General features: G+C 40.5%; 1 protein-coding gene across 5 annotated transcripts in view; it reads right to left on the bottom strand.

Annotated features, from left to right (window-relative positions):
• The window catches only part of MAP3K20 (mitogen-activated protein kinase kinase kinase 20), a 96,072-nt gene that overhangs the window by 41,747 nt on the left and 28,545 nt on the right, over positions 1–25,780 (bottom strand). For all 5 annotated transcript variants that reach the window (XM_063342655.1, XM_063342658.1, XM_063342653.1 and 2 more), the window contains exons 3-10: positions 22,200–22,287; positions 17,946–18,047; positions 17,093–17,158; positions 16,077–16,105; positions 15,824–15,961; positions 9,707–9,793; positions 6,037–6,111; positions 140–246 (exon numbers count right to left, since the gene is read on the bottom strand). In XM_063342655.1, coding sequence (XP_063198725.1) covers positions 140–246; positions 6,037–6,111; positions 9,707–9,793; positions 15,824–15,961; positions 16,077–16,105; positions 17,093–17,158; positions 17,946–18,047; positions 22,200–22,287 — 692 coding nt within the window. The remainder of the gene's footprint in view (positions 1–139; positions 247–6,036; positions 6,112–9,706; positions 9,794–15,823; positions 15,962–16,076; positions 16,106–17,092; positions 17,159–17,945; positions 18,048–22,199; positions 22,288–25,780) is intronic.

Below are 25,780 nucleotides of genomic sequence, written 5' to 3'. Positions count from 1 at the left end.
GTTACGTTCTAAAAATACCACAACACAGATATTTTCTACTAATACATCACCGGAGTCTGATGTCCTTCTGAAGAATATGGACTCACACCATTTCAAAGGAAAACCACGTTCTTTCATTTTTAGGATGAAGGAAACTTACCTCCACTCCGCCTTGTTATGCAGGAATGAGTTACACTGGTCTGGAAGGTTGCTGTCATTTGACATGGATTCCAGGATTGAAATGATCTGCTTGAAAGATGGCCTTTTCTGAAGACAAAAAACAAAAAAAGAAAAACACCAAAACAAAACACAGCGTTTGCATTCATATACAACTATGTAAAATTAGTTGCAGGAATTTTTCAACTGGAAGACTGCAAGCAACAGCAATTGGGATGCTGCTTTCTGAATACAGCATCCTGTGTATTTGTAAATTTGTGAGGTTTTTTTTGTTCTTCCCGTTGAAGAAAAGGTCAGTTTGGGAAGAGTCACATAAAGTACCAGGACTCAAGCCTTAGCTTGGTCTCCCATATCTACCAGTAAAACCTTTTGGTACTCAATAAGAGTGTTAAACGACATTAGTAGCATCAATAACCATGAAGATTCTTAACTCTAAATAATAAAGTTTTCCTCAAGCTAAGAAGGAAATACTGCCAAAAAGAGAAGGTCAGACCCATTAGCAACTGGTAATTAGACAGATGCCCTTTTACAGGTAAGTAACCCAAACTCTTTATTGTGTGAACAAGCTATTTAGCTGCCCATCAAAAATGGGTTTCTGGCTTGCAGAGAAGGACTGACTTTCTACAAAACCCTCTCCCTTAGCTACTCAGGAGCAGCCAGGGAAGACTGAGGCTAGACAAGGACGTCTCGCCTGGCAGCCAAGCTCGTGTCACTGGTGCCTGGGGTCTTCTGTCCTGGCCTCATTTACTGAACTTTCTGTTCTTGGGCTCTCCATCCAGCACCCACTGTGCTCACTGGTCACAGAGAGCGGTTAAAACTTATCTGTATTTTCTGCTTTCCCCTTAGTCCCAAAAGGAAGCTATGAAGTATGATAATAACTGAAAACTGAAAAAGCCAGAGTTAAATGTGTTTCTTGAAAGAGCGCTGACTCTGTTAGTCTGTTTGACAGACCCCAGACAAGGTTGAGACAAAAGGTTGAAACAAAATGTAGATACATAATAAGGGGATGATGCACATTCTCTCTCTATCGCGCCTGTAATTATACCATTTCTGCTAAAATTACAGATGCCACAATTAAAACGTGCATTTTAATTTGGGAGCACAAAAACAATTAGGAACAATGCTGAGGTGTCTCTCCCAGGAAGATCCAAGTGATTTCCACATTATAAAAGAAAGACAATTTCTTTATTTTAAATGTCAAACAGCATGAAAAAGTGTCAAATGCATAACAAAAAAAAAAAAAAAAAAAGACAAGCTCTCTCATACTGCAATGCTGCGCTATTTGGCTGTAACTGGAGGCTTTGTCTGTCATTTTTTGGTCCGTCTCCATGATTTCAGGCAGCGGGCAGTTGGATGAGCGATGCAGATTTTCTTTGCAGCGCTTGCCCCCACCACCATGTGCTTCTGGCCCCCAGCCTGGCATCCTCAGAGTGGCAACCCAGGCATGTCAAGCAGCATGGCAGCAGGGGCCTACCCAGCATCTAGTCCCAGTGTGGAAGCCCAACGGGTCCCCCTGCATTTACAGGGCGGCTAGGGGAGGCAGCAGTTGTCCCCCTACGTGCAATGATGCTGCTAAGACCTGCCATGGCTGAGCAGAGCCCCTGAACATGCCTGGGAAGAGCTCCAATCTCCCCAGTCAGGGAGCATGTTGCAGGAGGGGGTACAAAGCACTAAATGCACCACTGGCACCAACCGGGGCAACACAACTCTGGTGCAGTTTTGGGTAAGGAGAACTTTCCAACAGCCCTCACAGCCTTCTTGGTGCTACAGCTGCATCTCTTGTAACCACCCCAGTGGGTGTGACCTGTTGAGGGGATTCAAGAGCTTCCCAAATGGTGAGGAAGCTGCCAGACAGGAGATCGTGGCTCCCCACCAATACACCAGGGTCCTGCTGCTGCTACGTACAGTCCATAGACTGGCAGGTGCCTTTACTAAACTAATTCTGTTTTCAGAAAGAGACAAAGGGCAAACATCCCCATGCTGCATTGATTACAATATTTTATGGCTTATGTAGGATTCTTTTACAAAACACTTCCACGAGTTTTCCTTGGTCCTTCTTCTGGAGCCCCCCTGCTGTGAGGACAAGGTGAGGGAGCTGGGGTTGTTCAGCCTGGAGAAGGCGCCAGGGAGACCTTTAGATGCTTTCCAGTACCTAAAGGGGGCCCACAGGAAAGATGGGGAGGGACTCTATCAGGGAGTGTAATGATAGGACATGGGGTAACGGTTTTAAACTGAAAGAGAGTAGATTTAGATTGGATATCAGGAAGAAATTCTTTACCGTGAGGGTGGTGAGGCACTGGAACAAGTTGCCCAGGGAGGTTGTGGATGCTTCATCCCTGGAGGTGTTCAACACCAGGCTGGATGGGGCTTTGCGCAACCTCGTCTAGTGGGAGGTGTCCCTGCCCATGGCAAGGGGGGGTGGAACAAGATGATCTTTAAGATCCCTTCCAACCCAAACCATTCTATGATTCTTTCTCAAGAGTATGCCAGGAAGTACAGGGCAGGGCTGACACCAAGTGAGCACAGTCAACACTACTGTCAGGCCTGCCTGGAGTAACTGGAGTGGAGACAATGACAGAGAACAGGGCTTTACTAAGGGCAGGTGAAAGCACCGACTGACTGATTTGGGAGGAGCAGCAACATACGCTCTTTGGGTCCTACACTACAGGCAAAGGAGCTGTTGAGTTGTGCAACTAGAGCTGGACCAAACGCACAGTCATACAGTACTGACAAAGCTTGTACATCTCTGGCTGTGCAATTTCTGTGACCAGCCACCAGCTACCCTGCCACATTTACAGGTACCAGCTTTCCCAGGAGGCAAAGCTGTCAGGAAGGCACAAGTCTACACTGCCATGTGGTGGTTTCTTCCCCCTAGACAAGAATAATTTCAGATTTAATAAATGCACTCTAAGTGCAGACTGATACCTGGTTAAAACTGGCAATTAGTGATTGTTGAAACTGGAAGCCCAAGCTAAGAAGCGTTTTTTTTTTAAAAAAAAAATCTTCTTCTGAGTGGATGACCGCTTAGCGCTTTCGAGAAAATCAGGCATCTCAAGTCATTCCTCATAAGAGATTCTTAAAATATCGAGGCACGAGTCGCCTTTGAAAATTGCTTCCCTTTATATCCGTGATGTCTCATACAAAAATCTTTAAAATATATGCCCCTCTAGAAATAATTCTGGCTAATGTTTTCACTGTTTCCTTCCACTCAGTATTTCTTACTAAACAGGTCTGCATAAAACCAGGATATTTAACCCATATGGCTTTTCTTTCTTGCTGCTTCTCTGTTCCTAGGTTTCTGGTTTCCATTAAAATGTCCAGTAATTTATAAACATCTTTGATGTTAAAGTGGGGATAAACTGAAGGAACAGATGAAATGAGAAAGAACCACTCACCTGTGTCTCAAAAGCCAGTATCCCCAGTAAACAAAGGCATCAGTGATGAGCAACCTTGTTTGTACAATTATCTAGTACCCAGGCAAAAGCAGCTGGTTTGGTAGCGATTTTAACATGTGGAAGTAGTTATTTAAGAGACTTAGTTAAGACAGATATTATTCTTTAATAAGTACTAACTTAAAATAACTAATAATTAGCATTTTAGTAAAACGCTTTGAACCCACTAGGGACTGTTTCAACTACCACAGTTTAAACTTTATAAAGACTACATTACAAATATCACGTGGAGCAATGCACTGCAGACATTTTTCTCCATGTATGAAGAAATTCTTAAGAATTCCAAGCAAAGTTAATAACTCTGTCCATTCCCATGAGGAAGTTGCACTGCCTGAGCAGCGTCTGACACTCCAGCTGCTCTGCAGCAGCTCTCCAAGTGTATTCCTTAGCTCCACAGTAATGCACATCCCTCTTTCCTCAGCAGTAAGCCACCTACAGATACCTTGGGCTTTCTGTGGGCTGAAAGTATGCACGTTAGCAATTGCTTTTGAGCAGCCGACATCCTCAAGCTCACCCCCACTTGACCTTCAGTAACTTGTTCACGCATCCACTATCTGATTTTCTAAAACTAATCCTGGCAAAGAGGGAATGTTACAGAGAGCAGTATTTTAGAGGAGTGTGCTCCATCTTTTGGCTCGTGTAGGCCGCACAGCCTTTTATCAAGGCATTTTTGAGAGCTGTAAGTAGCGATCCTTTCCCAACACGTGACTGAATAAGGTAGTCACATGCCCAAACTGTGACCAGAGATTACTCCATTTCAGTCACGTGAACAAAGCATTTATAATTGCTTAACAGAAGAGAAGCTGCACGAAAAAAGTAGCAAAGAGCAGACTGTCAAAAAACCCATCTAACCTGAGATTCACTCTTTGCACAGATCAGAGATGCCTCTGGGAACAACGCTCCTAGGAACCAGCCCAAACCCAGGTGAATTGCTCACGCAGACAGAACTCAGCCCGATGGCTGGGCACCCTTCTTTTACAACATGCAGATCCCTCCCTCTCCTTCTGTACACTTATATACAGCCAGAGTGCGAGCTGAGCTAGTATGTGCTGCAATTACAGAAAAGAAGCTCCAATAGTTCTTATTCTGTGGCATTTGGTAGTGATGCTGATGCTTGGGAGTAGTTATTAGAGAAACGTTAATTCCCACTGGAAAGTGCTCTTCAGTAATTACTGACCTAGAACTTAAACAGTCTACTTGTAGATTAAAAGACTCAAAGCATTTTTCTCCCCTCCCTTCTGTGGAAAGAATAAAGAGGGAGATATTGTGAATAGCATTTAAATGGGTGTTTATGCAGAAACCACACACTGATGATGGATCTCAGGCTTCCAGATTTATTCTGTAGGAAAGCAACTCCTTGCTTAAAATAAAAAAAAAAAAAAAAAAAAAAAGGGAAGCCAGGAAGGGATACCTCCTTTCTCATATTGCTATTGCTCTTCTGTGGCTACTCTCTGGGGGTAAATTCTAGCTTTAGAGCACCTAAGTGCTATAATTCACCTTGGAATTAATCTTAGTCTCTCTGAAGTAGTAGTTAACTTTCTTCTGAGTTTAAAGGACCAAAGTTCTTCCTGGTGCCTTGACTTGAGAAAAAGAGCATAATTTCCTTTCCTTAACTAACTTTCCCTCTCTCAAATTCCTTCATAGGCAAAGGAAATGTATGCTAATACTTGGTAATAAACCTAGCTTGCCCACAGGCTCTTTCCAGCCAGTTTTATGTACAACAGGATGGTGGCAGAGTCAATTTAAAGAAGGTAACACCTGCAACCTACAAAATCTTTCACTGAGTAAACACTCTCTTTGATTTCCCTTTTAGTTTATTCTCAGAGGGGCAGATTAACAGTGACAACGGTTTGGCTCTAACCTGTATTTTTACTCTGTTTTCGTGCTTAAGCAGTATACACTACAATACTTCTATTATTATATTATTACAGTATAATAATTATAAGCTCATCATACAAAGTCCTAAGAGAAAAGATTAGGAAAGGTTTAACATTAATTTAGAATACGTTGCTGCCTTTCCTACCCACATTTTATGGATTAACTTATTCTTTACAGGTTTTCAACACAAGGAAGGCATACACATACATCCAAGAAAGATTCAATATTAACTACTGAAAGAAAATAGATAAGAACAATTTTTCACTTGTTCCAAAATGGCTACATTCTTGCTATCTCACCCTATTTACAGGCACTGTCTTCAGTAGACAGGTAAATTAGGGATTAAAAGGGAAAGAGAGACATTTAGGTACAAATATGTAAACACATTTAAAAAAAGACACTCTTGGTTGTCTTTGTGAAGAAATGTGTCTACTGTCATGCAGCAATGGTGTTAGCTGGGACTTGTCCCCCAAAGAAACAGTAACACACTTAGCCAAACAAGGCCGGGGAGGGATGGGGTGGTGTAGAAATCAAACACAAATTAAATTACCTTTGAATCAGCATCCCAACATTGGTGCATCAGTTCTGCAAAACTTCTGGGACAACTGCTTGGAATGGTTAATCTCTAAAGGAGAGAGAATGTACCAGTTACTGGAAGCATTTCCCTTTAAGCTGCTACTAATAGATCCCCTATAACAGCAACACAACTACAAGAAGTAAAACAGACTCTTCTTTCATTTAAACACAATATAAGAACTAAGGATTGAGCTATGAAAAAGAAAAGTCAAAATTATTAACGCTAGCAATATGTACAAATTAATAGACCTATAAAAAAGGAATGGAACAAATGCACAAATGGAGTTGCTTAAGAAAGCTTGGAGACAAGGAAGCGAAAACAAGGCAAGCTACTTTTAATACTAAAACATAACAGTTTGTGGAGGTTACTGCATGGTATTCTAAGATGCTTGTCAAGATAGGTATAATGTACAGCCTGCCTTAATTCCTTTCTCCCACACAGATGATCCAGCTGTACAATACTACTTTTGATACAACAAATGGCTGAAATGTAGATTACATTAAGTGAGTTGAAAAGAGTTAAGTGAAGCTCTACATGACACAAGAGACGTTTCACGAGCCTGTGGTCAGAAGGATTAATGAGAACACACAGATCTCAGAAAGCACTCACAGAGCACAGTGAACTCATATAAATATTTCCTGATGACTGAAGACAAGGAGTTGCTGGTTATAGGCCAGGACCGCTAACTACAGAGAATTAGTTTGAAGCTCGTTTGATTTCCTTTACTGAGAGTTTTAAACCATGAAAAGATTCCCTCGGTCAGTCTTAGAGGATTTTTAGTTTAAAGACTCTGCCTCCACACTGGAAAGCCTAAAAGCAGATCTATTCTCATATACACACACCCGGATAGCAAAGCCTCTCCAGTTGAGATTAATGCTGTGCATCCCAACAACACTACACATATAAGGAGATGCCTCTGCTCTCGCTAAGGCAGTTAACTGACTTCAGATGTTTCATACTAAATTAAAAAAAAACATACACAAAAAACAGTTCCTCAGTGAAAACGGGTCCAAATATAAGAGGGGTCAAGCTGGAAAAAGGGTTCCTTGTCTTGCAACAGGTGAGAACCAGATACTACAGTCTTGTTCAGACCAACCTGCCAGGAAGACCCCTTGATCTGTCCTACTCTTGGCATTTCAGAAGCAAAGCAGAGCAAGTTATGTCAAATTGTACCATTACATTACTGCAACGTGACCTGCCCAGCCTTACAAACCCCATCAGCCAAAGTAAATTCTGCTGCACAAGCATTTGAACACCATGAAAACTGGAAATATGAGATACAGAGCCAGGGCACTTTGTAGTTTAATTATTAAAATAATGTAATACCTTAAGGTGCAAAGCTTTCGCTGCGAGAAATACACAGAAATTTGTACAATGCATAAACAAACTGTACTAGTGCTTGATCTCTGGTTGAGTCATTAGCCTAAAAATACACTGGCTAGTCTTGCTACAGTATTTGCCTGTAACCCTCACTGTTCCAGGAGGTGGAAAATCAGTTGTAATCACCATTTATATGTCTCGCTTGTGCAGGATGTTATCTGTCATGTAATAAAGAAGTAGTAGGTTCCAAAAGTGTCATATTATAATAAAGATGACGTTTCTCAGTGGTAATTTATTATGAGATCATGCCTAGCATAATCTGAACTCTCATGTTTTTATTTTCTGGATTTAAAAAAATATATATATAATTATATAGAAACTCTACCAGAATAAAAATAATGCTGTGAAATTATGCAGAGTTGGAAAAGACTCATACAGAATAATTAAAATCCACTTCATTTGTTGGGCTCAGGCTTTGCAAAGGGAGATTTTTAACCCTATGCATTTACGCTTTGGCCTCAGTCCCACACTGATTTTAACAAGAGACTTGCAGCGCAAAAAATGAAGGACCGGCTCAACAGTGATTCAATTCTGTTGTGAACGGGAACCACGCAACCCCACTGATGTCAACAGAGCAAAGTGAGAGCAGAACCTGACCCTCCCACTTGCTTTGGGACATAGAAACTCTGAAGAAAAGTAGCACAAGCTGACTTTTACAAGGCTTATGCCGGGCACGTTCCCTAAATCATGGCCAGAAAAAATAAAAACCATCTAAGCAAGCGTTAACGCCCTCTAAGCTCCCTGGCACCCTTCCAAAGAAGATGGTAGCAACAGGCTAGTGGTACCTGGCAGACAAACAGCTGGCTCTGAAAATGTCACCCCTGAGGTTTCTTCAGCCATGAGTAAAATAAGTGTCATGTCACATTTTGTTCATACTGTGTTTTACACAGTTCCTTGCTCTGGAAAACTGTAGAGAAATGTGTGTTGTACCCTCTGCCAACTTTCCGCAAATGACGACATCTCTTCACAACATTCCCAATGCCACTGTGTAGCCCTTACATAAAACTGCATGTGGTAGGCAGAGGAAAGAAATACAGTTGATGGAAGGACGGCTTTTTGGTTCAGTCCTTCAAAATGATGTACAAAGCTTTTCCTAAGGAGCAAGAGTCTCTTTGTGCCTCCTGCTCTGATAAACACTGTAGAAGGCCACATTCATAATCTTCACACTGTTAGTGTAGCATTTCCAACTAATCGGTATATCACAGTATCACTCACTGGAATTAATCCAGTCCTCAAATAGAAGAAAAAAAAAAAAAAAAAGAGAGAGGGGGAAAAAAAAACACCAACAAAAAATATTAAACTATGAGGAGGAAACTCCTCTGTTTAAAGCATTTTGAGAAACAGTTTATGTAGAATAATAGGTATCTGTATTGTACAGCTACTGCCTCGCCATTGTAATGTTTCCCAAGCTTCCGCTGTGTCTAGATAGAGGAGGTTTCATCTTTGTGGAGGATTTCCATGCTTGTCTGTGTGTGGTACAGTCACAACTTTAAATGTTTTTTAAATGTAGTTACTGTCTTTGATATCAAGGGACTATGTGTTCAGATATACGCTCACATGTCCAACTAACTGAAAGCCTCAATTTGTGAGAAGAAGAAAAGCGAGGCTGGGGACACTGTACAAACGGTGTTTACACCACTGAAGTGCTTTTGAAATGGAAAGACTCTGCGTGAGGAGGCTTGCAGCTATGCCACAGCCTTGCCGATACCAGTGAGGAGCTCATCTTCAATGTAGTGTTGAACGTAGGTGGCAAAACTGTAATTTCTCTCTTTTTTTAAAACTATTTTTTCTTCTTTTATTTTTGAAATTTTCATCTAAGCGGCAGTTTCTTGTACTATAGTGACTCCTGCTGGGAGAGTTAAGTTGAAGTAGCTGAAGGTCTCTTACAGATATATCAACTCCCGGCCAGTAAAAAGATGTCCTAAACGCAGGAGATGGAGTTAAACTGTTCCCCTACCTTGGACGCAATGGCTTCTTTCATCACTAAGAACAAACCCCTAGGTTTTACAATTGAGACTGAGAAACTAGTACAGTACTTGTACAATTTTTGATCTACAGCATCACGACGTGAAGCTGCAACAATTAGATGTAAAGGGTCCATTCATGAGGAATAACATCACTTTGACCCTTTGTGTTAGCTCCTACTGCTAATCTTTCCATACGCGTGAACTTACTTTCAATTTGAAGAAGATGAAAAAGTCTTTTGCAAAACCCCAATACTGTTTTCTGATCTATGTACCTGAATGTAGAAACGTAGTCTTACCTCGTTTTTTTCCACTACAAGCCAAGCTACTTGTAATCCTTCCAAGCCTTTAAAGGGGACCTCCCTTGTTAGCATCTCCCAGAGAACCTGGAACAGAAAAAAAGAAAAGAATTTTTATTTCTGTACTTTGTATTTTAAATACATTATTAAACCTTGATACAGCCCTATTCTGTATCCAATTATCAGGCAACCAGTTTCCATTTGCAGAACTTGGACCAGTGTTTGTGTGCAAGATCCTCTCACTAAATTAATTTGAATGTTTCTGCTTTTTCCTCTACAGAAAAGCCCAGACGAAAAACTGGGTTGTGTGGGATCTAATGCCTGCAATTTTGCGAGAGCCATGGAAAACGCTTTTTACTTTCTTTGTACACTATAAAGTTCACATTTGGCAGTTGAGACTTGGGAAGACAATGAACTCCTCTCCTTCTCAGCCCCAACTAGACACATCTTTGCTTTGCAGTCATTTTGCACTTAAAAATATTTCTGTACGATTGCAACTAGTGCTTCCCCATAGTCAGAATACGGTCCAAAAGCTATTTTCCTCCTATGATATGCCTATGAAAATATTAAATACAATTTTTCAATCAAAACTGTAATTGTTCATCTCCAAGTATGCGATTATGTTAAACTAAACACTATACAGCATATAGAAAATTACTCTGTTCTCCTCGATATCTTATAGATGCACTGTCCTTCAATATAGAAAGATCTCATTTTGCGTGCTTTTAGCATTTTGGTGACACAATACCCAACAATCCAAGCTACTCTGTAGAAAAGAGTTTGGCATCACCAAAAAGGCTTCAAGTTCAATGAATCCAACTTGCTTTTCTGCCATTGGGACCACATATTGGAGTTCAACCAAATTAACGGGCACTTTGTACCTTCACTTGTATGTGTCTCTTTTTTTTTTTTTCCTCTCTCATTTTTTTAAAATCAGAACCTTCATATACGTATCTTGTTACAAATATATACACGCAAACTTTTTCTTCTGCTCACATACCCAGCATATCAACAAAAAAACCCATCATTTATGTAGGATCTGACCAAATACATTAAGATCCTTATGCAAGTCTCTATATCCTCACTATTGGAGTTAGTACCCAGGCTTATTCCAGCTACATCATTTTGAATGGACTCTGGCCAGCTATGAAGGTAATTAGAAAGTAAATGCAAGAATATTGGCAGACGCTGCTCAAGCAGAACAAAAAGCATTGCAGCAGAGTTGGGCCTTTAATCAAGTGAACGGGGTACTCCATCAATAGACCTATTTGAATAATTCTGCTTGAGTCAGAAGACTGATTAGTAAAGGTAAGGGTATCTTGGAAAAATAAGTAAAAGGACAGTTTTCCTGACAATAAGAAATATATGGGGAAAGCTATCATAGAGGTATTCAACTCTCCCATTTGCGTCAATTCATTCCTTTTAGAAGAAAAAAAAGGCACCTCAATTTGTAATTCCAATTATCCCCTCTCTACTCGTAGAGAAAGAAAATTAACTGTGAGAGAAGAAAGTAATTTAGCAGTACCATGTACTTCAGACCACAAAGCAGTGTACAAAACAGCCAGCTGTAAACAAAAGCCCCTGGACCAAATCAAACGTGCAGTTGAGCAGCCTTGTAGAACCACCTCATCTGTACGGCTGCTCCAGGAAAACACAGAGAAGAAACTCAAGTTTGGACATCAGTTTGGATGTCCAAACATCAAGTTTGGACAAACTCTACTGCTCTGCTACCTTTCTTTCAGAAGACTGAATTGTAAGGGTTGTCTTGTTTCGTTCATGCACATTAATTTTGTGCAGAACATTTTGCGCAGAATTCCTTTATCATGACACCTTTGTAGTGTTTATTTCCACTGCCTGTAAGGATCACTGCCTTCCTAAACCAACAGTGCTGGCTTCAAACACTTCAAGAGAAAAACAGTATAATATCTGACACAATATGGAGAATTTTTCTTAATGCCTTATTATTTACTAATAGTATAAGAAAGTAAAAGATACAAAAGGGGATATCAGAAATCCTTGTATTTATTTACACAGGTTTAGAAAATGTTCTAACAACAATGCAAATTTCACATTCAGGCCAATGGTGTAGATAAAGCCTTTCCTTCCAATGGTGACGTGTCTCTGTCTTCAGTTTTATAGGAGCCTTCAACCCTGTCTCATGAATTAGCTACCCTGAATCATCAGCCAAGGTGAATGATTGCACTATCAGTCTTTTAAAAAGCAGCAAATAGGTATCTTCTGCATTTCCATTTGTCTCTTCCTGCCCCCAGGGTCATTCAGCACCAGAAAAAGCACCTCAACCTGACTTACCCCAGCCTCTTTATTGCAAGGTACACTATGTTCACGTTCAGAACTGGCTCCCCAGCTCACCTCATGTGCAAATCAACCTATCTTCCATTTCTCCTGTAATTTAATTGATACTGACATGGTTCACTTCCCCTCCCATCTCTGATGGTGAGGATCATCTGCTTTCCTGAGGACCTCATGTCTCTGTGATGATGGACAACAGGCGCTCACAGAGAAACAGCCACGCTAGACACAACGATGGAAAACAAAGCAAGATCATTTAACGTAGTGGTTTGTAAGCTGTGGCCTCTGAAGATCATAGAATCATAGAATTGTAGAATGATTCTATTGAATGAGTCAGTAGAATGATCTAGAATGATTCAAGATGCTGAGCTGTTCTTTGCACACAGAGAAACAGAAAGGAGAGACACATGTATGAATGTTCATCCTCTGCATGAAGCTGAGGATAAGAATTATACCATCTCCAGAAAAAGCTGACACACTTCTGTCAGCTCAGCTGTGTGTGTTTCAATTTTTATCCTCTCAACTATGTGACAACAACCAAACGGAAAAAAAAAAACCCTCACATCCCCGCCCCAGTGCAAAGCCAACAAAGACTCAAAGTGCCATATAGGATAGGGAACATCCAAATGAGTAATTTGAGAAAAAACAAACACTCTGAACACCTTCACTGAAAAAAAATAAGTGTTTTCTCTTGGTAGGAAAGTGTTCCCAGATGAGGGTCAGGAGCCACGATCAGCAGAAGTACAGCATGAGCAGAACGTGTTGTACTCTCAGAGGTGCTGCCCTTAGGCATGAAAATTAGGTCAGTCTGCTCTGCATTGATCCAAGTGGAAGTTAAAGATCTCAATTTTTTTCAAAAAGAGCAAGGGATAACCCCTGGAGCTGGCCAACATTCCCTCTATAAATAACGTATGTTCTCATAGCTAAAGCAATGTATGAATTATTGCTAGGAGCGTAACAGCTGCTACATTTAACGGCAGCCTCCATGCTACCAATAGCCAATTAATGCTTTTACTTTTTTGTTCTTGTGTTAAAATAATTCAGCTACATGGCATAAGCTTTGTATGATTAAACATTTATACTAATACACACACACACTGCAGTGCACTACAAACAATTTTTGCATGATAATGTATTCTGAGCATGTATCTTCATGATTTCAAAACAGCTTTTAGAGTGAACATTGTCATCCCATATACACTTTCATATCTGGAAGAGAAGCAAGGAATCATTTTTGAGCAACACACACAATCATAGATTCATTTCTGGGTTGATCACTTGTAACACTTGGTATCTGTTGTTCAATGTATGGATTTGGAAATGGATTAGAAAAGGGAATCACAACGTGGCTGAAGGAAAGTGCAAGATCTGGCTTTGCGTTGTAGTAAGTCTCCTGGAACATTTAGCTTTAGCATTTCATGGCAGTATTATGAATTATTTACTATATATCTCAACGAGACTATATGGACCTATTTAACCATCCATGAAGAGCAGGACAAACTAATCTGAACATTAGCTATAAATATGTATGCAACTGGTCACAAAGAAGAAAATTCATTTTAGCTGAGGAGCAACACAGGCCTGTATGGCTGCAGAAAGACTTTGACACCTGATGGAAAAAAGCTCTCAAACACCTTAAGCGGAATATTTAAAATCACAGACTGGTTGGAAGAAAAAAAATAGCATAAAAGAAATTAAAGAAAACCATGGGGAAGGCGACAAATATTGCAAACAGAATCAAACAGAACATCTATTCCTAGCATCTACTAGTTTACATTTGAAAGGATTCTGTTCTTTGTTAACAGGACTTTAACTGAAGAAAAGCAGATTTGTCTCTCTAGCACAAAAGCTGCTGGTAAGTGTTACACTTTGAGAATGGATTCTTTAAATTTTGTTTTTATAGATGATAATCATTTGAAGAGACAAAAATACCCTTTCTAAGATTTTTTTTTTTTGTTTATTTTCAGTCTCTAATTAATTCTCTGATTCCTATAACTTATTATAAGGAGATTCCAACTTTCCATATTATATTTGGACAATTCCTTGTTGGTATAACCCCATTATGTCAGTAATTGCATCAACAGGTAACTTGGGCCAGTGCCATTCCTCATTTCTACCCCTGCATCTCCTCTGAAAACAACAGTTTTCCAAGACTAGAGTTATAAAAACACAAATTCATTCCTAAGTGCTTATGAATTCATAAGCTTCTACCCACAGTAGGATACATTAGTTCAAAAAAAATATATTAGAAAATGTGGGTCAAATATTCTTAGGCATACTAAAGTAGCACTATACACCCGCAACCACATTAAAATACTCTAGCAACACTGAACTGCTTTCCTATGGAGGGTAGTTGAGTTTTACCTCCAAGCACAGAACTGTCAAAGGAGCTTTACTTTTTGGATGAGGAAAAATAAACTACCCGTGACATACTGATCCCAAGGCTCTGGTAATAGTTGACATGATAAGATATTAAGTAATTTCTTACCTTCTCCCACTTCTAGAACATTATTTAAAGTCAATTCACACCAAGATGACTATGTGGGCAGTCTGAGCTATAAGACCATTTTTGGAATTTCTCCTCTAACATTTTTGCTTTGTTTTGAAACTGCAATGTTTCCCTTCAGTGGATAATATGCGATGGCTTCCAGTAACAGTTTACATTAACATTTACATTTGTTAGCTTATGTTCTCTTACTGTTTGTGACCTAGTTCAGTTAAGCAAGCAAGGATTTTGAGTCTGCCAATATAGGCTTTTTCTCCGTCCTTGCAAACCTTCAATCTTTAATTTGTAAGCAACGCCACATCATCTCGTATCTTATTTTCACTGTAAACAACTGTTTGGCAAAACGTTTAAGTCATCTTCCATTGTGACATCAGCTTAGCTATGTATTGTCATAGGTGCTAGCTTAAAACAATAGTGCCTCCCTCACATCTGCCTCCTCCCATCCCTCAAAGAGAAAAAGGCAATACTTGACAGGTACTGAAAGAATTCCTCATTCTGCCACCCACTGTTGAATTCAAACCCAAAAATGGTTAATACACAGATATGCCTTTGTCCCCCCAAAGTATTCATTATTGTTCTCTGTCAGAGGAAGGCACACAATTGGCTATTTCTAGCCTATTCTGTATTGCAGAGCAAAACCAAATTAGAGTTTAACTGTGGACAGGGTGAAATAATTCACATTATGGTACCTGCAAACCTGACACTGTGATGAACCATAACGGATTGTTCCCCCTTCAGAAAAATGGCAAAGCCATGCTGGCCTTTGCTAAATGTTTAGATGCGGACTCTACCACCACAAGAGGCACAGTCTTCTGTTCTCACAGCTAATGATGGCAGGGTCTTTCAAACAATTAAGCATGGAGAAGTGGCTTACTTTTTAATATAAAATCAGTGACACTCCATTTTATGGAAAGTGGAATCCTAATGAGTTCATCCTGTTACACACCTATTGCAACACAACCTTTTTCTCTTCCATTCCACTAAAAAACACAAGCAGAGATTCATGATGCAGATTGTTCGGTGGCTCTTGCAAGCCTTCAGACATACACCGAGTACTTGTGGTAAAGCACGCGCTTCCCACGCTGGCACACTGCTAATCTAATCAGATAAGGATCTTACTAAACATGCAAGACACTGTTCTTCCTATCATTTTCAAGCATGTAATCATAAATTATGGGTCAGTCAGAAAAAAAAGTGTGATGCTTTTTGTCGTCCTTATTTAGAATTGCTGTTCCTGCATCACATGAGTTCTGTCACACTAGAGATCTGCTACTACATGTAGGGAAATGAGAAGCACTCACCACTCCATACGAGTACGTGTCACATGTTTCAGACACTGGGAGACTTTGGATAACTTCTGGGGCCATCCATGGAAAAGTGCCCACTAATGACATGTGTGTTGTATGGGAGTGAAACCTTGAGGCACCAAAATCACAGATCTGGCAAAAATAAATAAAAAATAAACAGATATTAGAGTATCAACCTTATTCATTAGGCATCAAAACATCAAGTTGAGCAGCGGCAGCTCTCTACAAATAATTAAAGTGTTCATACCTTTAACACACCATCAGCGGCTATAACAACTGAAAATGAAAAAGCAACAGGTTACAAGAATGCTATTAAAAATAAGCACAATACATTTTCACAGCAAAAGACTTTGCATTTTATCAAGAAAAATGATCATACAGTGAGGCAGCACCTGAACATGCATACACCCACGATTGTCCTGGTTTCTTTGTGAAGCTTTAGAGAACAGCTGTTGAATACCTGCAAGCCTCTGAACAAATGCAAACCCTTTCAGGCCTTACCGAGTTCAAAGACAGCAACGCAACTATAGCTAAAATACAGATAAACTCCATTCTCCCCAATGTAGTTAGGCTTAACAAGAAGTGCTCTGAAAGATTCATTAAAAAAAAGGAGAAAACTTAAAACTGAGGTGAGATCTATATTTTTCTTGGCTATTATCTCCCTACGTGCGTTTTTAAAATCTCTGTCCCTCCTATCCCACTATTAGTAGTGAAAGTTTCATTTAAAAGGCAATGTTCAGCTAATTTCGTAAATGGTTGTCAACTGCCAAATACAGACTAACCAGAGCAGCTCGACACTGAGCACACATTACTCAAAAGCATGAATATCTGTCAAACCTCAAAACAGGCCACAGTAAAGACAAGATTTTCAGATAAGAAATAATAGGCCTTATCCAGTCTATTGCGTCTGGTGTCTGCCAGCCTTTCCTGGTACTCAACCTTTCCCAATAGAAAAAGGAAGCAAGGAGCTTCCAGGCAATGTCTGACAGATGATAAGATGGGTACAATCATGGTCAGCAAGACACAACTTGAAAGAGCCCTCCACAGTGCTCTAAATGATGCCAGGGACCGTAACAAAGCTCAGACGGGCTCGGGATGGGGAGGAGGGAACAGGCTTTTCTGTGCTTCAACAACTCCTAGTGCAGCCTCATGACAAACAAGGCGTGCGTTAGTTCTGCACGTTTACAAAGCTCAGGTACGGATTTAAACGCTACATTAACAGTAACAGTAAATGAAGTGCGCTTCAGTGTTTTGCTACTTTACCATTCCTGGACTTCAGATCCCTGTGGATTACTTTGACTGGAGCTTCCATGTGTAAGTAGTGCATTCCTACACGAAACAAGGGAACAATCCAGTTAGGCAGACTGATCACCTATCAGCAGTCATGTTTTCTGGTACCCATTAATTGTCCTCATTATGAGTTAGCATATCTGTATGCCATATTGATACCCTGCAGAAGTAAAGCTTCCCATAATCTATTTTGAGTAAAAAACACTAAGCAAAACTCATAAATCTCTCAGAGCATCTATATGGGTATGTTAATGCTTTTATGTTGTATTTGGTTATTTTCTCTAAGGTATTGTCTACACAGGGAAGCTAAGACATGAATTCACTGTTCGTTCTTTAGTTTACACTAATTCTTTTGTGTTCACAGAGAACACAAAGGACAAAACAGCTTGTTGTGAATTATTATATGAAGAATTTCAGTATGTTTGCTGAGAATAAGCCCTTAGCTTCCTTAAATGTCCCAATTCAAATTATGCGCTTTACCTCATAACTACTCTACATCAGCAAAATTATCTTCTTGGGACTTAGGGGCAAACCAGAAGTAAAACTGGCTCACAGAAGCCATTTTCACTCCAGAAATTATTTTGGATTCACAACAAGCAAGGAACATATTAAAAACCACAGTGAATGGGGTTTGAGTTTTTTTTGTTTGGGGGAGTTTTGTTTGGTTTCTTTATTTGTTTGGGGTTGGGTTTTGTTGTTGTTGTTTTTTTTTCACAACTTGAATAAGGAAATATAGGAAGGCTTTCCTGACTTCATAGGGAAAGCATCTCCAGCTGTACACGTTGCTGGCTGTGTAGGATAGTAACACACCACTCGTCTTGCTTACCTTTAGCTATGTCAGTTGCCCAGGTCATGATATGATCCATATCCATCTCTTCGCTTTTGTTACTATTAATGTAATCAAACAGTGAGCCAGCAGAAGCATACTCTGTTAAAAAACAACAACAAACTCACATGACATTTTTGAACATTGCATCTAAACTGAAAGGTCTCATGGAAACTTTGCCAGTTCCAGAAAGCAGTCAACCTCTACCTTAATGACAAAGCATTTGGGTTCAGCAGCTAACATTATTACTAGTGTAGTAGTAGAATGGCAGTTCAATCAGTAAGTAAAATCGTACATAACAGCAGGAATTAAAATGAGAAGACATTACAAAGGTTCAGCATCAAGAAAGCTCAGGCAAAGCAGTTCAAATTCCAGAAGAAAAGGTTTTGGATGCGCCTTCTTCAGGATCAACAGACCTTTTTCATAACTTCTCTCAACTACACCTACAGAAATCCATATGAGTACAAACAAGAGCTTTTTTGGCCCATTGGTGTTTGCAAGTGTGGCAGATGGAATCCAGTCCGACCGTCAGAGCTCGCAGGACTGAGAGCTGGAATAACAAGCTAGTTACACCTACACACATTTAGGTGTGAAACTGGAGACAACTGAAACCTCCACAGCGCCACTTTTATATAACTTGAAATTCTTACATATTTAAACAGTGAAATTGCCGCTCCTGATCAGAAGAGCAATTAATGGATGAGTTTGGTGGTATCGTTTCCAAAGACACACTGGTGAGCAGAACTGCTTATAAAAGATGCGCCATAACAAAGGATATATTTTTAAATTTTTATTATTTTTTTAAAGTAAACCCAGATGTTAAATATACAATGTTCTGTTAGGAAGAAAGTGTTTGCAATAGAAAGGTAAATTGAAATTTTATTTTCCTATTTCCCCATGGAGGAACAGAATAGCAGATCAAATCATTTGTTCATGAAAAAAAAATGGAAGGATGAATCTAGAGGTCTAGCCCTGAGACAAGCAGGCCAGATTTCCATGTGCTGCAGGTCACGTTCAACAGTCTAAAGGCTGTAGCTCCTCTGCTTAGTATTTATTAAATAAGCTGTATACTTATTTAGTATTCATTCATGTTTCACCAAAAACATAACAGGAGGTTCGCGAGTTGAAGCAGCTGATACATCTTCTTCCACCTGGCTGCCAAGACAGAGTGGGCACGTGCCACCCCGTGTAGCCCAAAGACCAGGGAGACGCAAGAAGCAACTTCAAGCCTTCCCTCCCTCTCTCCCAAGGCCATTCAGTGTGCTTCTCAGGCAGAATTTAATACCTACTTACAAGACTCCCAAAATCTTCATACCTAAGGTGGCAAACCAGCTGGTATACAACTGAAATGCTTAATTTCAGTCATTTCAAAGCAGCCACAAAATCATTGCTAAGACTACATCAGATATATCTGAACTGTTGTTAATAATAATATTAATCAATTAATGATACATGATAGGCTAAATGTATAAAAAATAAACATTGTTCTTCATCAAGGAAATCAAAGCCACTGGGAGATCACCGCGTGAGGAAGGAAACTCACTGACAAGACTGAATCTGCAACCTAGAACATGGCAGGCCATATGAAAAGATTCCAGCTCTAAATGAAAGAGGGAGAAAACAGAAGTCCACTGAAAGTAAACACTCAAGTGGCAAATTAGTTCTGGATCATTCCTGCAGGACCTCCCGCTGAAAGAAGCCTCTGCAGGAGACAGAAGCATTGCTTCTGATGTCACCGAAAGAGGAGTAAGCTGCTGACCTGCACATTTCCTCAATTAAAACATACGCTTTTTTTACCCATGATGTCATCAGCTGTCTTATAAATGGATTCTTCAGGAATAGGTTGGCTGCATGCTTTGCATGCCTTTACAATGCATAATTTGATCCACCAGGGTCAGGGACAACTCAGCTCCCCGAGCCCTTTGCCACTGTGTGAATGGAGGGAAGCAAGTTTCAATAACAAAGCTCGATCCTTTAGTATTTCTTCTATAAATGTATTGTGCCACAGGTTTTTACTAGAAGCTTATGGATCTGGAAATCATATTGTGAGGATCATTTTCTGTCAATAATGGAGAAGAGGTATTTGGTTTAGAAAGAAAAGGTCTGAATGCCTGACTGGACCCACCCTGTGATGGGCTGTGGGATACACCGTACGTTTCTGTGCGGACGAGGGGCACAAGCTCCGATAACCTTTTGGGAAGAAGCAGCTGTGGTCAAAAACCAGATCTGCAAGCTAGGCATTGAGACCACTGTTGACAGAGAAGGCCAGTGACATCTAGAATGATGTGATCCATGTCAGCAGCTCACCGGGCAGGATGATCAGTTGTAACGCTGACATACATCCCAGCAGGGAAACGTGCCTTGACTGTAGATGTAGCCTTTCTCAGAGAACTCTGACAATCCCACACGAGACGTTACGTGCAGCTAATGCTCAGTATGTGCCAATGCTTGGCTGAATGCCCTCATCTCCATCACTCTGAAGAAACATCAGTTTCTCAGGATTTCGTCTTGTTTGGGATTTTCCCTCATAAGAAATGGATCTCTGACTAAACACAGGATTAAGTCTGCAACACTGAAGGCCATCCAGAAGATCAGAGTGAAAATCCCGCTAAAAGATATTTCAAGTGCAATTAACATTTACTTTCTCACTAGCCATTCTCTCATTTGAAAATGTGTGGGGAAATGGAGCCTTGCTTCCCCTCCAACCCACAGGACTCTGGTCTCCTTGGAAGCTGCAGGGAGAACCAATGCAGTTTATTTAAAAAAGCTTTTTTCTTTAGCCAGGGTGGAATCGGAGCTCCCCGAGTAACAAAGTGGTTGGACTGCGCAGCATAGTCTCTTTCTCACAGATGGTTAAAGAGTCCCCATTCCCAATGACATAAGGAACTACTTTGTCCTGTGACTGGCAAGCAGGTCAAATGTCCTCCAAACGCTGACCTTTTGTGAGATCAAACTGCGGACTTGCTGATCCAGACATCATCCCGAGTTGTTGATTACACATCTCCTTTGTTACTCTGCTTGCTGGTTTATGCTTATTACACTTATGCTTTAAATTATCGTAAAATTACATTACTTGATTGATTAGCTTTCTATTATTTTTGTTGCTTCAAGAAGGTATTCAAGTTCCTGTCTCTATGCTATCATCAGTGTATCCTCTGAGCCATGCAGACTGTGGTCACCCCCATGCACCTCTGGAGCACTGGTTGCAATGCCGCGACTTACAGTAGGCTGATATTCCTCTAAGTAAAGCTCCCCCTGCTCTGAACACTGCTGTATCTCAAATGTGCTCCCACCAGATTACACTGCCATCTACTGTGATAATCGGATGTCTAGGAGACAGGTAGAAACAACTGAATTTTCCAGGTTTTGTCCACCGTCTGAGAACCAAGAAAAACCTGAATGGCTGTGTTTCAAACTGGTATTAGACTGTGCCACATGCAAAGACTACTCTTCACATCGAACTCTCTGAAGTGTTACAGATATGCCAAAACATGCCTCCTAATCCATGCTTTCATGGTTTTTACCTGTCCAAACGTTGTTTCAGCACATTGTAGATTTGCTTGCTACTACTATCCTCCCTAGTTTCTCCCATACAGGAATGGGAGAAATTACATTATCTGTAATGTAATTTTCTATCTGGACCAACTCCCAAGATAAGGGATGGAAAGTTAAAGTGGTGATCAAAAAAACCCTCAAAACCACAAAACCCAACCTCTGCATAATTCTAGGAATGCCAGAATGAATGAAACCTAGGTTCCATTGAATAAAGGGATTTGTCTTATGGTGTCTAACAAACCCTTGACTATTTTTCAAGCGCTTCCCATGGCTGTGAATTTCCCAATGCAGATTCTCCTGTTTTCAGTACAGGCACAATTCACGGTGCAGACTCTCAGCCTTCCCTTTTCACAGAACTTGCCAGAACTTCGTATCATGAAAACCTCTGCTTCTCCCACACATCAGTTAAAATGGATAAGCAATTCACAGAACAGGATGAAAGTTTCTATTTAAAGGAGTGCTGAGTTTGTGCATTAAGAACGCCCCAGGCTCCAACTGCCCCTGTGCTGCTCCCAGCCCTGCTCCCAACCATGTTCCTACCTCCAGCACTCCCACTTACGTTGAGGCAGGCAGTGCCGAGCACTCTAACGTTCACAGGCAACCAGAACAATTAGAAAAACACTGAAATTGGGTAAAGCTAATACCTTGTAACATTGGAGTTTTACAGAATCAAGACAGAGATCAGACAAAAATCCTTACCTGTAACTATGCCATAATTTGGAGGTTCGATGACAGCTCCGTAGAACTGAATGATGTTTTTGTGACTGAGCATGCTGAGTATTTCTGCCTGTTGAAAACAAACAAGAAAGTTCAACAATTAAAAGTAGGGCATTTATTGTAATAGTTTATTTTATATCCAAGCGGGCATACACATACATATATATAAACACACAGGTATCTAGGACAGACTGTCCAAAAATGCTTGGCATTTGAAAACCTCATGAGGCAGTTTGGCAGATGAATGCTTAGTATGGTTGGGGGGGGGGGGGGGGGAATAAATAAAAATTTTCAGACTATTCTTTCATGGCCAAGGCACAGATGTAGAAGCTAAGCCCTTGGAAAAACTGAAAGCCTTGGAAAACTTTGTTCAAAGAAAGATCTGGGATTTTTGGCAGAGCTGTGGCAGTCCTATCCAGAATTTGTGTTTATGCACAAAGTACTATGGGTTCAGCAAGTCCAGCGCTTCAGGCTGTTAGAGCATACCATGAACACACAGCTCCATCCAATGTTTACTGGAAACATGGAGTTTCCAGGCATGCGCGGTACGGTCTGATTGAATATGCACAGCAAGCACACTTGAGATTGCCAGACAGCCAGCAGCGCAATTGAACCTGCTTCTCAGAGCAGGCTGCAGATGTTTGGAAATTCTGGATAAATATAACAAAACCTTCAGATTCCACTTGAACAATACTTCTAGGTTTGAGAAAGAGACTGCAAGAGAATAAGAACGTATCCACAGAAATTAAGACATACAGTCCTTGTGGTTTTTCAGAGAAGAGAAGGCCAGACATCTCTTTTAAGGTCTCTCAACAGTTTGGCCTCTGTAGTATATTAAAATAAATACTCAAGAGACTTTAGACAGAAGTCTTTACACAAGTATGTGTATTATGCAAATACAGATACATACTATCATGTATTTTTCTCTACGCAATGCATTACCTAAGGCTCTGAGATTATGTTAACTCTATACCAGTCAAGAGCGTCTGAAAGGAACAAAATCACAATTAATTCCTCCGAATTTATCAAAAGTATCTGATCTGACAGATCCCTTCTCAGATCCACTGTCTGGCTGGAGGAGTGCTGCTGTTTACCTTCATGAGTCTTCCACATTTGCTTAGATAGCTGACAATTAAATTATTTTGCAGCCTTGTAGTGAATCTACAAGATTCACTGAAAACAGGAAGACTATATATAGCAGCTTTGATGCAGAAAACCATGGTACACCAGCTAGTGTTACTGTAATAAATGTATAGGCATAGCAAAACAGTATTTTTCTTGGCCTACGTTTTATAGCTTGTACCATGATACATGTGCATAACTGCATGATTACAGACAAAGGTGTCAGATGGCTCAGTCTTTTGCTGTTGCTGTTCAAAGCCTTTTCTGAGTAACTTCAAAACAGTTTTGAATTAAGACCTTTATCTTTAGCTAAGGCACCGACATTTACACGTATTCAATTAAATCTTTAACTATAGCTTTGAACTTAACTTGGGTTGCACTAGTTCTTCATGCTGCTTAGCCTGCTCAGCAAGGGCCAATGTTACCGCGAAATGAGTCATCTTTTTTCGCAATACCAGAAAAGTAATTTTTTAAATGTACGCTGTTTTCAGCAAATTGTACTGCAGACTGACTCATCTACAAGTCCACAAAATAATTTAATTGGCAGCTGCCTGAGCAAATGTGGGAAGACTCACCTGCAGGTAATCAGCAACTCTCCTCCAGCCAGTCAACAGATCCAAGAAGGGATCTGTCAGATCAGCAAGGGATCTGTTGGCAGAAGGAGCTCTGCCATCCAGCTACAGCCCCACGGGCCTCCCAGGACAGGAGACTCCAGCAGCAGCAGTGCTGCCCATTTCACAACCTGCACCTCCAACCTCCTTCAGTAGCCTGGAGGATGCAGGTGACAGCCTGGTCATTCAAAACTCCATCTCCATGGGGTGGCAAACGCAAGACCCCTATACTTCAAAAAACTTTTCTACTAATGATTTTATCTTCTTTAGAAAATGTTAAATTGGGGAATGTCCTCTAATTCCTATCAGCATTACTGCTGGATAACCAGGAGAACTAATACCCCTTGACTGCCTACCCGAATACTGTTAGAAATGAGACGGGAATATCAAACCACAAGTAACATTAGATAAACTATCTAGACCATCTTTTCCTGAACACCTTGGTCAAGAGGAGTGGAATAAAATTACCTTCTTGTACAGTACTTAAAAATCCACGTCTTCAAATCACTGTGCACACCACCTGCTGGTGTTTACAATACATGTACCTCAACTGGTCATTAGAATTAAATTGACTGGTCTTGCATTTAACTTTCCCATGGCATAATGTATTTAAGCCCTGGCTACAGAAGCTGTACTATAGATGAATCTTTTTAGAGAATCATCAAATTGCCACACGATGAACACATCCAAGGGCCACAGCTCCCTATTCTATTGCAGCAATGCGCAAAACCCAGTGACTGTCCTCTGTCTCACACAAGATGCTGCTGGATCCGTCAAAAGCCCACCAGAGTGTCTGGACAACAGGAGGGGCTGCACTGCAGCCACACCACCAGCAAAACCCAGGCCTACCACAGAATCACAGAATGGTAGGGGTTGGAAGGGACCTCTGGAGATCATCTGGTCCAACACCCTGCCAAAGCAGGTTCACCTAGAGCACGTTGCAATTGCTCAATGCTACATGAAACAGACGACAAGCAAGACAGGATCACCAGGCTAAAAGGACGAGTCCTTTGCTGCCACAGGCATACTGACGCACAGTGCTTTTATTATTTGGAGATTCAAAAGTAATTATTTTCTAATATTCTCTTATTTACAGTATATTACACATTAAGGTCATCTTCCAGAAATATGAAGATACGCTGTGCCGACCGTGGGTAATACCATCATCTTCACATTGATGTTCATACTCTAAACTGGGATTTAACAGACACCAAAGCAAGCTTCCATCCAAGAACAGGGAAAGGCACCTACTAATTGCCCACAGATATCCCAAATTAAGAACTGGGGGAGGGGAGGAGGGAATTGCAAATGCTTTCTAAGGACCATTATTCTGAAACAAATCCTTTCTAAACACTATTAATCACTCTGCTGTTGTTGGCACTAGTGATTGAGACTATTCCTTTCATGTTTTGCTCTTTTCAGTTGCTGTAGATCAGCTGTGAACTCTATTAGCCAATTTAAAGACACTTATTCCTTACAGTGAGAACCAGATGCAAGTCAATCCACATCTTTGAAGCTTTTGTACTTTTTTTGACAAGAAGGTGCCATATTTCAATGAAAGACTGACTTTCAGATAGCAAATTAGAAAGCGGTGGTTAAAGATCGGTATTTCAAAGGTCTCTTAGGCACTTACAAGAATATTTAGAATCACCTTTAAGCATCAAACTCATACTTAAATCCAAAGTTCCTAAATGCTCTGAAGAAAATCCTGCCATGCATCTGTCTGCCTAATAGCCACTGAAGCAGCCAGACCCACTGGCTTGGACAACACACACTCGCTTCCCTCGGTAAAGCTGCGATCTATCTTACCCAGCGTAACTGAACATCAAT

This window comes from Chroicocephalus ridibundus, chromosome 7 (assembly GCF_963924245.1).
Source record: "Chroicocephalus ridibundus chromosome 7, bChrRid1.1, whole genome shotgun sequence".
NCBI classification, from domain to species: domain Eukaryota; kingdom Metazoa; phylum Chordata; class Aves; order Charadriiformes; family Laridae; genus Chroicocephalus; species Chroicocephalus ridibundus.
Note: the sequence above shows the minus strand (reverse complement) of the source record. Positions and strands in the feature narration are given on the sequence as shown.